Source organism: Dendrobates tinctorius, unplaced genomic scaffold (genome assembly GCF_039654945.1).
Source record: "Dendrobates tinctorius isolate UK_male_01 unplaced genomic scaffold, ASM3965494v1 ptg000040l, whole genome shotgun sequence".
In the NCBI taxonomy this organism is placed as follows: Eukaryota; Metazoa; Chordata; class Amphibia; order Anura; family Dendrobatidae; genus Dendrobates; species Dendrobates tinctorius.
This window is the reverse complement of record NW_027361708.1, coordinates 3,910,810-3,924,548: the sequence shown is the minus strand read 5'-3', so window position 1 is coordinate 3,924,548 and position 13,739 is coordinate 3,910,810. Positions and strand designations below refer to the sequence as shown.

The window sequence follows — 13,739 nt, the reverse complement described above, 5'->3', positions numbered from 1 at the left end:
TGGCATGTGGATGGAGCAGGAGACTTTGCCGTCTACACAGCAGGGGAACAGCTGGCATTACTGAACCCCACAGACACAGGAGCTAGCATGTTTTGCTCTGTGAAGACGGCACTTCTGAACACCAACTGGCGTTGTTGAAGCCCAGGATGAAGCAAGGAGCAGGCTGAGACCTGATTGTTTTGGCATGTGGAGGCAGCAGGAGACATTGCCGTCCACACAGCAGGGGAACAGCTGACGTTACTGAACCCCACTAACACAGAAGCTAGTGTGTTTTGCTCTGTGAAGACGGCACTTCAGAACACCAATTGGCGTTGTTGGAGCCTAGGATGAAGCACGGAGCAGGCTGAGGCCTGATTGTTTTGGCATGTGGAGGCAGCAGGAGACATTGCCGTCCACACAGCAGGGGAACAGCTGACGTTACTGAACCCCACTAACACAGGAGCTAGTGTGTTTTGCTCTGTGAAGACGGCACTTCTGAACACCAACTAGCGTTGTTGGAGCTCAGGTTGAGGCATGGAGCAGGCTGAGGACTGATGTTGTTGGCATGTGGATGGAGCAGGAGACTTTGCCGTCTACACAGCAGGGGAACAGCTGGCATTACTGAACCCCACAGACACAGGAGCTAGTGTGTTTTGCTCTGTGAAGATGGCACTTCTGAACACCAACTGGCGTTGTTGGAGCCCAGGATGAAGCATGGAGCAGGCTGAGGCCTTATTGTTTTGGCATGTGGAGGCAGCAGGAGACATTGCCATCCACACAGCAGGGGAACAGCTGACGTTACTGAACCCCACTAACACAGGAGCTAGTGTGTTTTGCTCTGTGAAGGCGGAACTTCTGAACACCAACTAGCGTTGTTGGAGTCCAGCTTGAGGCATGGAGTAGGCTGAGGTCTGATGTTGTTGGCATGTGGATGGCGCAGGAGACTTTGCCGTCAACACAGCAGGGGAACAGCTGGCATTACTGAACCCCACAGACACAGTAGCGAGTGTGCTTTTCTCTGCGAAGACGGCACTTCAGAACACCAACTGGCGTTGTTGGAGCCTAGGATGAGGCATGGAGCAGGCTGAGGCCTGATTGTTTTGGCATGTGGAGGCAGCAGGAGACATTGCCGTCCACACAGCAGGGGAACAGCTGACGTTACTGAACCCCACTAACACAGGAGCTAGTGTGTTTTGCTCTGTGAAGACGACACTTCTGAACACCAACTAGCGTTGTTGGAGCCCAGGTTGAGGCATGGAGCAGGCTGAGGACTGATGTTGTTGGCATGTGGATGGAGCAGGAGACTTTGCCGTCTACACAGCAGGGGAACAGCTGGCATTACTGAACCCCACAGACACAGGAGCTAGTGTGTTTTGCTCTGTGAAGACGGCACTTCTGAACACCAACTGGCGTTGTTGGAGCCCAGGATGAAGCATGGAGCAGGCTGAGGCCTGATTGTTTGGCATGTGGAGGCAGCAGGAGACATTGCCGTCCACACAGCAGGGGAACAGCTGATGTTACTGAACCCCACTAACACAGGAGCTAGTGTGTTTTGCTCTGTGAAGACGGCACTTCTGAACACCAACTAGCGTTGTTGGAGTCCAGGTTGAGGCATGGAGTAGGCTGAGGTCTGATGTTGTTGGCATGTGGATGGCGCAGGAGACTTTGCCGTCTACACAGCAGGGGAACAGCTGGCATTACTGAACCCCACAGACACAGTAGCGAGTGTGTTTTTCTCTGCGAAGACGACACTTCTGAACACCAACTGGCATTGTTGGAGCCCAGGATGAGGCATGGAGCAGGCTGAGGCCAACTTGCAGCACGTTTTATAGAGGTTGTAGACTACTACTGATTGTAACCGTGCTCCACTTAGGCCTTAGGCTCCACTGTCTCTAGTATTTCCCCTGGCCTCCAACCCCACCAGTGACAGCTCTGAAGTGGCGTCAGCACAATCCACACTTGTTCCTGTGTTACTTGGGCTCAGTCCTGTCAGTTGATCCCCTGATGTGTATCCGGCAAGGTCTCCTGCTCTGCCCTCATTCACACTACTAGTAATGGGAATGTGGACAGACCAAGAGACCTTGTCGGACACACATCAGGGGATCAAGTGACGTGACTGAGTCCCAGTAACTCAGGAACAAGTGTGGATTGTGCAGACGCCACTTCAGAGCAGCAACTGGAAGGGTTGGAGGCCAGGGGAAATACTAGAGACAGTGGAGCCAGAGGCATAGTGGAGCAGGGTTAAAAATCAGTAGTAGTTTGAATGTGGATGGAGCAGGAGACTTTGCCGTCCACACAGCAGGGGAGCAGCTGGCATTACTGAACCCCAATAACACAGGAGCTAGTGTTTTTCTCTGTGCAGACGACACATCTGAGCGACAACTGGCTGTGTTGAAGCCCACGGATTATAGTTCAGGTGGTAGAAACATGAACACAACAGGAGACTTGGATACAGTTGCCAACCAATTATTTAGTCGGGAAGAGGACTGGCAAATTCTGGGGAGATCCAGGCCTTGTTTATTTTCAGAAAAGTAAGCCAGTCGACGTAATCGGAAGAAAGTCGCGTGCGACGGTCTGTTAGTACACCACCTGCGGCACTAAAGACGCGTTCCGATAAGACACTGGCAGCAGGGCAAGCCAGCACCTCCAATGCATACTGGCTAAGCTCTGGCCATGTATCCAGCTTAGAGACCCAAAACTTGAAGTGGGAAGAGCCATCTGGGAGTACACTCACAGGGCAAGACATGTAGTCTGTCACCATCTGACGGAAACGTTGCCTCCTGCTGACTGGAGCCGTCAGTGATGGTGTAGACAATTGTGGCGGACACACAAAACTTTGCCACATTTAGGCCATAGTGGTCTTGCCTTGTGCTGAGGCGTTGCCTCTGCTCCCTCTTTGTGCCGAGTTTCCTCCACTGGTTCAACGCACAGAGGTGCTTTGTAAAGCACTAGCACCACTGCTGTCGGGTGGAATGGAAAACATGATGGACTGCACCAGTGTGTCTTGGTACTCCCGCAGTTTACGCTCCCGGTTCTACGTTGGTATGAGGGTTTGCAAGTTTTCCTGGTAGCGAGGATCTAGAAGGGTGTACACACAATAATAAGCCGTGTAGAGAATGTGAGCGATGCGGATGTCGTTTCTGAGGCACTGCAGCATGAAGTCAACCATGTGCTGCAGACTCCCAACTGCCAAAGAACCGCTGTCCCCTGCTTGAGGCGTCATCTCCGCCTGCTCTGCATCACCCCACCCTCGCTGTACATACTGACTAGAGCTTTGTGTACCTCCCTCCTCTGGAGAGATGTTTTCCTCCTCCATCGACTCCTCCTCATCCTCCTCACAAAGTGTCCCCTGCTTAGGCCTTTGTGAGGAAGCACGTAGCGCAGACTGTCCAGAAGCAGATGGCATTTGGGACTCCTCATCCTCCACCTCTTCCAAAACCTCATCCCTTAGTGCTTGCAGTGTTTTTTGAAGCAGGCAGATAAGGGGGACAGTCATGCTGACTAGTGCATCATCTGCACTCGCCATCCGTGTGGAATCATCGAAGGCACGCAAAACGAGGCAGATGTCCTTCATAGAGGCCAACTCAGTGGTGCTGAAGTGTGAACGGCGCACAGTGCGACTTGCTTGCGCCTGATGCAGCTGGTACTCCATGACTGCTACCTGCTGCTCACACAACCGCTCCAACATATGTAACGTAGAATTCCACCTGGTGGGTAGGTCACATATGATGCGAAGTTCCGAAAGGCGTAATCGGCGCTGCAGAGCAGCAAGGCGTGACCTTGCCGTGCTGGAACACCGCAAGTGAGCGCACTCTATGCGGACCTTGTGCAGCAGTCCATCAAGATCCGGATAGTCCCTCAGAAAGCTCTGCACGACCAAGTTGAGCACATGTGCCAGACATGGGATGTGAGTGAGGTGGCCAAGGCCAAGAGCTGCCACCAGATTTCGGCCATTGTCACACACTACCAAGCCCGGCTGGAGATTCGCGGGCAGAAACCACACGTCGCTCTCTTGCTTGATGGCATTCCAGAGCTCCTGTGCTGTGTGGCTTCGATTCCCCAAAGAAATTAATTTCAGTACGGCCTGTTGACGTTTGGCCACGGCTGTGCTCATATCGGTCGTAACAGGCTCCTGCTGCGCTGTTTCAGAGGAACTTGAGTAGGAGGAGGAGTCAATGTGTACAGACTGGATTCCTGCAATCCGTGGAGTTGGCAGAACACGTAGAGCGACACTCTCCAGATCTGTACCCGGCTCCACAACATTGACCCAATGGGCAGTGAGGGAAAGGTATCGTCCCTGTCCATGGTTACTGGTCCACGCATCGGTGGTCAGGTAGACCTTGCTACTGACGGCATTTAGTATATCATGTTTTATGTTTGCCTCCACATGTTTCTGCAGGGCAGGGACGGCTCACCTGCTGAAATGAAAGCGGCTGGGCACGGTGTATTTTGGGACTGCCAATGCCATGAAGTCCCGGAAGGTGTCAGTCTCCACCAGCCTGAATGACAGCATTTCAAGTGCCAGTAGTTTGGCAATGCCAGCATTCAGAGCCTGTGCTCGGGGTTGGTTTGCCGAGTATGGCCGCCTTTTCTCCCATGCCTGTGCTACCGATGGGTGTCGATTGGCCTGGGAGTGTGAGGATGACTTGGAACGTGGTGTTGTGGGTGGAATGTCACAGGGTCTCCGAACAACAGTGCCAGAGGTTCTTCCTTGGCGATCCTGTGAGGAAGCCGAACCGCTGTTTGTGAGCTGGAGGAAGAGGCCCCAACACGAGCTGAAGAGGTGGTAGGTGGTGCTGTACGTTGGCCTACGTCTTCAGTGTGTCTGTGTAACTCCACCTCGTGCTTGGTCCACACATGTTTCCACATATTAGTGGTATTGAGGTTGCTGACATTTTTCCCTCTTTTGACTCTCTGATGACACAGCTTGCATTTGACAAAGCAAATGTCATCTGCAACTGTGTCAAAAAAGGACCAAGCACTGCAAGTCTTGGGAGCACCCGTTTTGCCTTTTGAAAGTGGAATGCTCCTAACGGGTTCCGAAGTGGAGGCTACAGGCAACTAAGTCTGCCCCCCCCCTCCCTCCGTTTTTTTCCGTTCGGGGAATCTCTTCCTCAGAGCTGCTCCCACCACCTTCCTGTTCCTCACGCCATGATGGGTCAAGGACCTCATCATCTACACTCCCCTCTTCAAACACCTGCTTCTCCTGGGTTGTCTCGCCAGCACCGTACGCAACAGAAAGTGGCAACTGTGTCTCGTCATCATCTGATGCGTACTGAGGTGTGCTGACCATAGGCACTGGCCCACCTGCCTCTTCAGATTCAGAGGGACAAAGAAGTTGTGCATCACTGCATTCTCCCTCTTCTTCACATTCTGGAATGCTGCTTGGCTGGCCCCCCTCTTTCCAAACCAACTGATTCCGAGAACAGAAGTAGAGACTGTGATGGCTCCTGTCCAGGGCTCTCTGACTGCCTGGGCACTTTGGCAGGTGGTGTAGAGACAGATGGTTGCTCTTCGGTGCTCTGGCCCTGAGAGGATGTGGAAGTAATTGAAGTCGATGCGTTAGCTGCCATCCATCCCACAATGGCTTCAATTTGCTCCTCCCGCAGCAGTGGGGTACGGTGAGGTCCTACAAAGCTGCGCATAAAGGACTGTTGCCTGCTAAAACTGGGGGATGCTGACTCACTGGTGCCAACAGCAGGCACAGAATCCCCTCGTCCTCTCCCTGCAGAATCCCCACATCCTCTCCCTGCAGAATCCCCACGTCATCTCCCTGCGGAAACTCCACGCCCACGTGCCTTACTCCCTGCCTTCTTCATCTTGCTAGACTGAGAAAGATAGGCAGAAAAGTACAAAGGGGGGCCTTAGTGTGTTTATTCCTGAACAGCTGGTTGCAGGTTTAAGAAACACTAATTTTATGCAGTGTGTGTGTCGACTACTCTTCAATGGGAGCTAATGTGGCCTACACAACTTTCAAATGTAGTGTTTGGTGAACTTTGTTGTTTTTTTTTTTTTGGGAAAAAAATCTAAAAGGATGTGACCAAAGATTTGAAAGTGAGAGTATCACCAACTTTTTGGAGCTATTACAATGCAGGCAGGCAACCTACAATGCAAAAGATGAGGCTCCAAAAAAATTGGGTAATACTAATCTGGCTGCAGCTGAAGGGCACAAGCCAGAAAAAAGGCTCCTCTATCTACTCCTATATAATGTTTGCAACCAACCAATGTAGATGGATATGGATGGATGCACACTAATTGGAGAAGAAAAAATGAGCTGCAATTAAAGAAAAATATGTGTGAGGCAGTGACGCACGCTGAGCGGCCTACAACCAGACATAGCTGCAGGACACACTACTCAGCATGAGCTGCACTCACACACAGTCAGAGACCTCTCAGACAGCCGTGAACAGTGCAGCTAAGTGGGCACTAGCACTGACAGGCTGCAGAAAGGCTCCTCTGTGTACTCCTAGAGTGTTTGCAACCACCGTATATGGATACGGATGGATGCACACTAATAGAAAAAATGAGCTGCAATAAAAGAAAAATGTGTGAGGCAGTGACACGCTGAGCGGCCTACAACCAGACGTAGCTGCATGACACACTACTCAGCGTGAGCTGCACTCACACACAGTCAGAGACCTCTCAGACAGCCGTGAACAGTGCAGCTAAGTGGTCACTAGCACTGAAAAGCTGCAGAAAGGCTCCGCTGTCTACTACTAGTGTTTGCAACCAACATATATGGATACGGATGGAAGCACACTAGATAGAATTTTTTAAAAATAAGCAGCTCAAAAAGAAAAATATGTATGAGGCAGCAGTGAGGCATGCTGGGCGGCCTACAACCAGACGTGGCTGCAGGACCCACTCCACAGCGTGAGCTGCACTCACACAGCCCTTGCAGACAGCTGTGAACACTGCTGCTAGGGAAAAGAAAGCTACAGTGGTGGTTTATGTAGCCTGGGTAAAGCACAATATTGTTTTGAGAATCGCTATTTCTAACTGTCCCTCACAGTCTTCAACAGCAGCCTGTCCCTAACTGAATTCACAGCAGAGTGACCAGAAATGGCGGAGGCGGCTTTTATAGTGCATCATGACATCATTTCAGCAGCCAATCACAGTCATGCCAATAGTTAACATGCCTACATGCCTAACAGGATGTGCCCACACTTCTGAGAATTCCCATTGGCTGAATCAAAGCGAGCGGGCTGATAGCATTATGGGAAATTCCGATTCCGGTATCCGATATGAAAAAAGTATCGAAAGTCAGTATCGGAATTCCGATACAGCCAATATAGGCCGATACCCGATACTTGCGGTAACGCAAAGCTCAACATTAGTAGCCAGTGTAATGACTGGCACAAGGTAGAGGCATCGGTGTAACGATTGGTGAGGAATATGGTCCTGGCTGCAGCATTCAAGACAGATTGGAGAGGGGAGAGTTTGGTAAGAGGCAGACCGATTAGAAGAGAGTTACAATAGTCGAGACGAGAATGAATAAGAGAAACAGTAAGAGTTTTTGCAGAGTCAAAAGTAAGAAAAGGTGGAATTCTAGAAATGTTTTTGAGGTATAGATGACAAGAGCGAGCCAGTGATCGAATGTGGGGGGCAAAGGAAAGCTCGGAGTCAAGTATGACCCCAAGACAGCGGGCATGTTGCTGGGGAGTAATAGTGGAACCACACACAGAAATGGCAATGTCGGGTGTAGGTACATTAGTAGAGGGAGGAAATACAAGGAGTTCAGTCTTTGACAGGTTCAGTTTCAGATATAGTGAGGACATGATGTTAGACACAGCGTTTAGACAATCGCCGGTGTTTTCTAGAAAGGCTGGCGTGATGTCAGGAGAAGCGTATAATTGGGTGTCATCAGAATAGAGATGGTACTGGAAACCAAATCTACTGATTGTTTGACCAATAGGGGCAGTGTACAAGGAGAAGAGGAAGGGGCCTAGAACTGATCCTTGAGGAACCCCAACAGTAAGGGGAAGGTGAGAGAAGGAGGAACCGGCAAAAGATACAGTAAAGGAGCGGTCAGAGAGATAGGAGGAGAACCAGGAGAGAATGGTGTCCTTGAGGCCAATGGAATGAAGCATAGTGAGGAGGAGCTGATGATCCACAGTGTCAAATGCTGCAGAGAGATCCAAGAGAATTAGCATGGAGTAATGACCATTTGATTTAGCTGTTAGTAGATCATTAGAGACTTTAGTGAGGGCAGTTTCAGTAGAGTGTAAAGAGCGGAAACCGGATTGGACAGGGTCGAGAAGAGAGATATCAAAGAGATAGCGGATAAGACAGAGTGGACCAGGCGCTCCATGAGTTTAGAGATGAAGGGAAGATTAGCGACAGGTCTATAGTTAGCGGCACAGTTTGGGTCGAAGGATGGTTTTATAAGTAGTGGATGTATGATGGCATGCTTAAATGAGGAGGAAAGATACCAGAAGAGAGAGAGAGGTTAAATATTTTAGTTAGGTGAGGGGTGACAGCAGGGGAAAGGGACTTGAGGAGATGTGACTGAAATGGGTCACTGGTGCAAGTGGTTGGGCGAGAAGATGCAAGGAGCCGTGTGGGGTACTGCAAGACGCAGTGTGGGGTACAGCACGCAAGCATCCCATAAGCAAAGCATCACAGAAGATAAGCATCCAGCAAAACGGCAGTTATACATGGCATGGAATTAACATTCATCTTCTCTCTTCACACAGGTAATCAACTGAGCCACCCTGCATGTATTTACTCCATTCACTGCCAGCAAGCAGCCTGAATGATACAACTTCCCACCTCTGCTGCCTCTATTTCTCTGCTGTAATATATCCAAATGGTAATCAACTGAGCCACCCTGCATGTATTTACTCCATTCACTGCCAGCAAGCAGCCTGAATGATACAACTTCCCACCTCTGCTGCCTCTATTTCTCTGCTGTAATATATCCAAATGGTACAACTCCATACTTCTGCTGCTTGACCATTTTGCTGCATATTTAAATGTGCTTGCTAAAGCTCTGGTATAATTCATTTGTTGCACTGTATGTAATACTTACTGCTTTAGATCTGTGACTGGGGCCTTTTTAGATCTTATCAGGTGGAAGGTGCTATAGCATTTTGCCACATCTTGGTCTAGTGCCTTTGATCATCTAACCATCCCCTGGTGTGCTGGCCCCAGCTGCCAAATTATACCCAACCATCTCCCACAATCCCTCTCTCCTGACCCTGTAGTGTGGCCTATATATGTAGTAGTTGCTAAGGGGAAGCACGCAGTGTGGGGTACAGCACGCAAGCATCCCATAAGCAAAGCATCACAGAAGATAAGCATCCAGCAAAACGGCAGTTATACATGGCAGTTAGTCAGGGCAGGAGTCAGGTAACCCACACTTTGCTCTCCCCTTTAACCATGTGCTTCATTTTTATCCTCCTGTGTTCCCTTGCCATCCACATTCATCACCCTATCCCCCCTCCATCACGACTCATACACATCAGCCCCTCAATACTTCCCTCTCCCATGTACAGCTCCCACACACTCCTCACCTTCCTGAGAAACCTCAGCCCATCTTGCCCAAACACATCGCAGAAAAAAACTACTTACAATTCCAACAACTATTGGCTCTTTATCTTCCTTCTCCTACTGATTTCCTGTGCTGCACACAAAAGTGTGGAAAAATTAATGCTTGGCATCTGTGCAGAAAAGAGGAAGAAAAGTATTTTTGCTTTTAAAAAAGCAGTTTGCACAGCAGTATGCAAACAGCAATGCAGCTATCAGGGAGCCTTATAAGGCAGCCTAATAACCAACAGAGCTGATGCACAAAAATATATCGTCCCTTGTCACTGCACACAAACTGTTGTGTTGTACAGTGAAAATCGCTACCAGCAGAAGCAGTTTTTTTTTCTTCTTCCCTGCCTAACGCTCTCCCTTATTCAGAATCATCAGCAGCAGCTCTCCCTATGCTAATATCAGCAGAAGTAAGATGGCGGTCGGCGTGCACGCCCTTTTATAGCCCCTGTGACGCCACACAAAGCAAGCCAATCACTTGCATGCCCTTCTCAAAGATGGTGGTGACCGCTGCCCATGTCATCGCGTTGCCCACAGTGTGCGTCCTCCATCGTTGGCTGAAAAAGGGAGCTAGAAGCATAATTTGAAACGCGACTTTGGTGCTCTGGTCGCCGACCTCATGGCCGACCTCACACTATGGTCAGGTTTCGTTTCATGAAACCCGACTTTAGCGAAAGTCAGCGACTTATGAATTTGACCGACCCGTTTCGCTCAACTCTAGTGAGTACATGTGTGTGTGTATGTGGGTACGTGTGTGTGTATGTGAGTGCGTGTGTGTGTGTGTGTATATGTGAGTACGTGTGTATGTGTGTGTGTATGTGAGTACATGTGTACGTGTGTATGTGAGTGTGTGTGTGTGTGTATGTAAGTACGTGTGTGTGTATGTGAGTACGTGTTTGTGTGTGTGTATGTGAGTACGTGTGTGTACATACGTGTGTATGTGTGTGTGAGTACGTGTGTGTATGTGAGTATGTACGTGTGTGCGTGAGTACGTGTGTGTGTGAGTTCGTGTGTACGTACGTGTGTGTACGTACATATGTGTGTATGTACGTACGTACATGTATGTGCATGTGTGTACATGTGTGTGTATGTACATGTGTGTGTATGTAGATAGTGGGCAGGCAGCGGCGGGTCCGGAGGGGGGTCTGGTGGCGTGGCCAGCAGTGGCGGGTCCAGCGGCGGTGGTGGGGGGGGTTCAGCGGCGGCAAGTCCAGTGGCAGGGGGGTCCTGGTGGAGGCCATCTGCAAGCACAGGCTGCAAGCCGCGGTCTTTCCTGCCGGCTGTACGGAGGTGGGTGGGCAGGCAGCAGCGGGTATGGTGGGGGGTCCTGGAGGCGGTGGGGGGGTTCAGCGGCAGCAAGTCCAGTGGCGGGGGGGTTCCTGGTGGCGGCCATCCGCAAGCACAGGCCGCAAGCCGCAGTCTTTCCTGCCGGCTGTGATGGAGGTGGGTGGGTGGGCAGGCAGCGGCCAGTCACCAGGAAAGACCGCGGCTTGCGGCCTGTGCACAGGCCACAAGCCGCAGTCTTTCCTGCCGGCTGTGACGGAGGTGGGTGGGCAGGCAGCGGTGGCTCCGGCGGGGGGGGTCTGTCGGCGGCGGGTCCAGCAGCGGCATCGACGGGGGTCCGGCGGCAGTGGAGGGGTCCCGGTGGTGTCCCGCTGGTGGTACTGTGGAAGGGCCTGGTACCACCAGCGAGTGCCATATTGAAATACCCATCACTTGGGTATTTCAATATGGCGGTCGGCGTACTTCCGGTCGGCACGGTGGATTGTGGGATTCGGGGACATCCAGATGGAAGTGGATGACGGACAATTTAAGGCAATTATATATATTGATGATGGAAGCCCTTGTCTCTGGATGTTGTGGATGGTTTCTGCACCTTCATTGGCTGCCGGAATGCACACACATTAAGTTAATTAAAAAAATACAGTCCGACATTCCTCTGAGCTATACTCACCCTCTCCTCTAATAAAACAAGTCCACCTCGCTCATCATACAGCACCACTCTTGAAGCCAAAGACCTAGCAAAATCATTAGTGGAAACATTTAGCTGACTTCGAGGAAAAATGCTTGGAATCCAAACAGAAATCCAAAAGTTGCTACATTCATAGTGAATTTGAGATTGGCAAATGTTTTTCTAACAAGTTTGCTCATCTCTAATTTTCTGTCTCTTCCATTTTCTAATAATTGTGCTAAAAGTTGTTGCCTTCTCACCAAGCCACTTGTCTAATATCCTGCAACCCATCCCAGCCTTTTGCAGGTCTGCAATTTTCTCCGTGGTGTCCTTAGTCTCTTTGGTCTTGGCCATGAAGGAGAAGTTGGAGTGTGATTCATTGAGTGTGTGACCAGGTGTCTTTTATACAGATAACAAGTTCAAACAGGTGCAATTAATACAGATAATGAGTGAAGAGTGGGAGCGCTTCTTAAAGAAAAACTGACAGATCTTTGAGAACCAGAATTCTTGCTGGTTGGTAGGTGATCAAATTCTTATTTCATGTAAGAAAATGCAATTTAATTCAATGTGATTTTCTTTTTTTTATTTTTAGATTCTGTCTCTCACAGTTGAAGTCTACCTAAAAATAAAAATTACAGACGTGTCCATTATTTGTAGGTGGGAAAAATTGCAAAATCGTGGTTGTATCAAATACTTATTTTCCTCACTGTACAGTATCTTAATACCACGTTGGATCAGGCAACCTAAGGAGCTTCAGCAGCTGGAAAACCTCTAATATGAAACTCTACTAGTGTTGTAGCTTACACAACCATAATAGGTGAGCAGTATTGCTTTATTTTTTACATTTTTTTTTGAGAAAACTCTCCTGGGCTTGAATTGTCCCAACAGCCTTTTTCAATACTTTGTAGTATGGCAAGAATATGCATTATAGCCTAATAGTGATGAGCGAGTATACTCGTTGCTCTGGTTTTTCCAAGCATTCTTGGGTGTCCTCCGAGTATTTTGGCGTGCTCGGAGATTTATTTTTCGTAGTCTCATCTGCATGATTTGCGACATGTAGACAGGCTGATTACATGTGGGAATTCCCTAACAAAAGGCATTCCACACATGTATTCAGCCTGTCTACAAGTCGCAAGTCATGCAGATAAGACGAAGAAAACATAATCTCCGAGCACGCCAAAATACTCGGAGGACTCCCGAGTATGCTCGGGGAAACCCGAGCAACAAGTATACTCGCTCATCACTAGTTTAACTAACCTTTTGTCCTTTTGGATATACTGAGCTGCAACTGGTTCAATTGTGCTTCAAGTGATGCTAATTTGCTTTGGATATTTGTAACCAATTCTGTAAAAAAAGATACATTTATAAGTCTATTTATTTTTACAAATATGGCTTGTAATATTGTACAATGAAAAAAGGCAACCACATTCCCAACTCCTTGACCCACGATAAAATGGTTGGTGGTTACAGACTGCGCAGAACGCTATGAAATATATATATATATATATATATATATATATATATATATATATATATATATATATGTGTGTGTGTCTCAATGACATGTGTATATATGTATATATATGCTGTATATATATATATATATATATATATATGTATGTATTCTATGATATATATGTATTCTATGTGTCTATATCTATTATATCGTTTGTGTTTTAACCTGTCATTGGGATCCATTATATGTCCATTTTGCAAGCCGGCGAGAAAATCTTGACATGCGGATGACATACGGATGCTTACATGCGCAAAAAACACAGCCACACCTTGACAACAGATGACACACGGATCACTGTTCAGGGAACATTTCTGTGTATTACGACAGTAAAATATGGTCTGTATTTTTATACGTTGTGTCTGACTCCAGCCTAAGAGAGGTATTCACATGAGATACATAAGGACCCATCAGTTCTGAGACCACCTTAACGTTGGTTGATGGGCTTGCATGAATTGGCCAAATTATGTCTAATTTTTTCCTAGTATTCAGAAGCAGTATTGCTATTCATATTTCATATATATCACATTGACATGCTTAAGCATGATAGAGTGCAACTTTTTTCGTATATTTTATATGGAGGTGGCTGCTCCTAGTATGCACCTATTCACACTAGCTTGGATGTGCCAGTCAGTCTTTTTGTTAATCCCCATCTACAGACTAGATTCTGTCACTCTCCCTGCTAGGGCGACTCTGTCTCCCTTCCTAGACTAAATGCACATTGTATGTGCTGCCAACAATTAGCCCTTAGAAGGGCTG

The 13,739-nt window shown here is 48.5% G+C and overlaps 1 protein-coding gene across 3 annotated transcripts in view; it reads right to left on the bottom strand.

Moving 5' to 3' along the window:
- The window catches only part of LOC141088648 (mannose-binding protein A-like), a 113,166-nt gene that overhangs the window by 43,453 nt on the left and 55,974 nt on the right, over positions 1-13,739 (bottom strand). For all 3 annotated transcript variants that reach the window (XM_073574791.1, XM_073574792.1, XM_073574793.1), the window contains one exon: positions 12,725-12,811. In XM_073574791.1, coding sequence (XP_073430892.1) covers positions 12,725-12,811 — 87 coding nt within the window. The remainder of the gene's footprint in view (positions 1-12,724; positions 12,812-13,739) is intronic.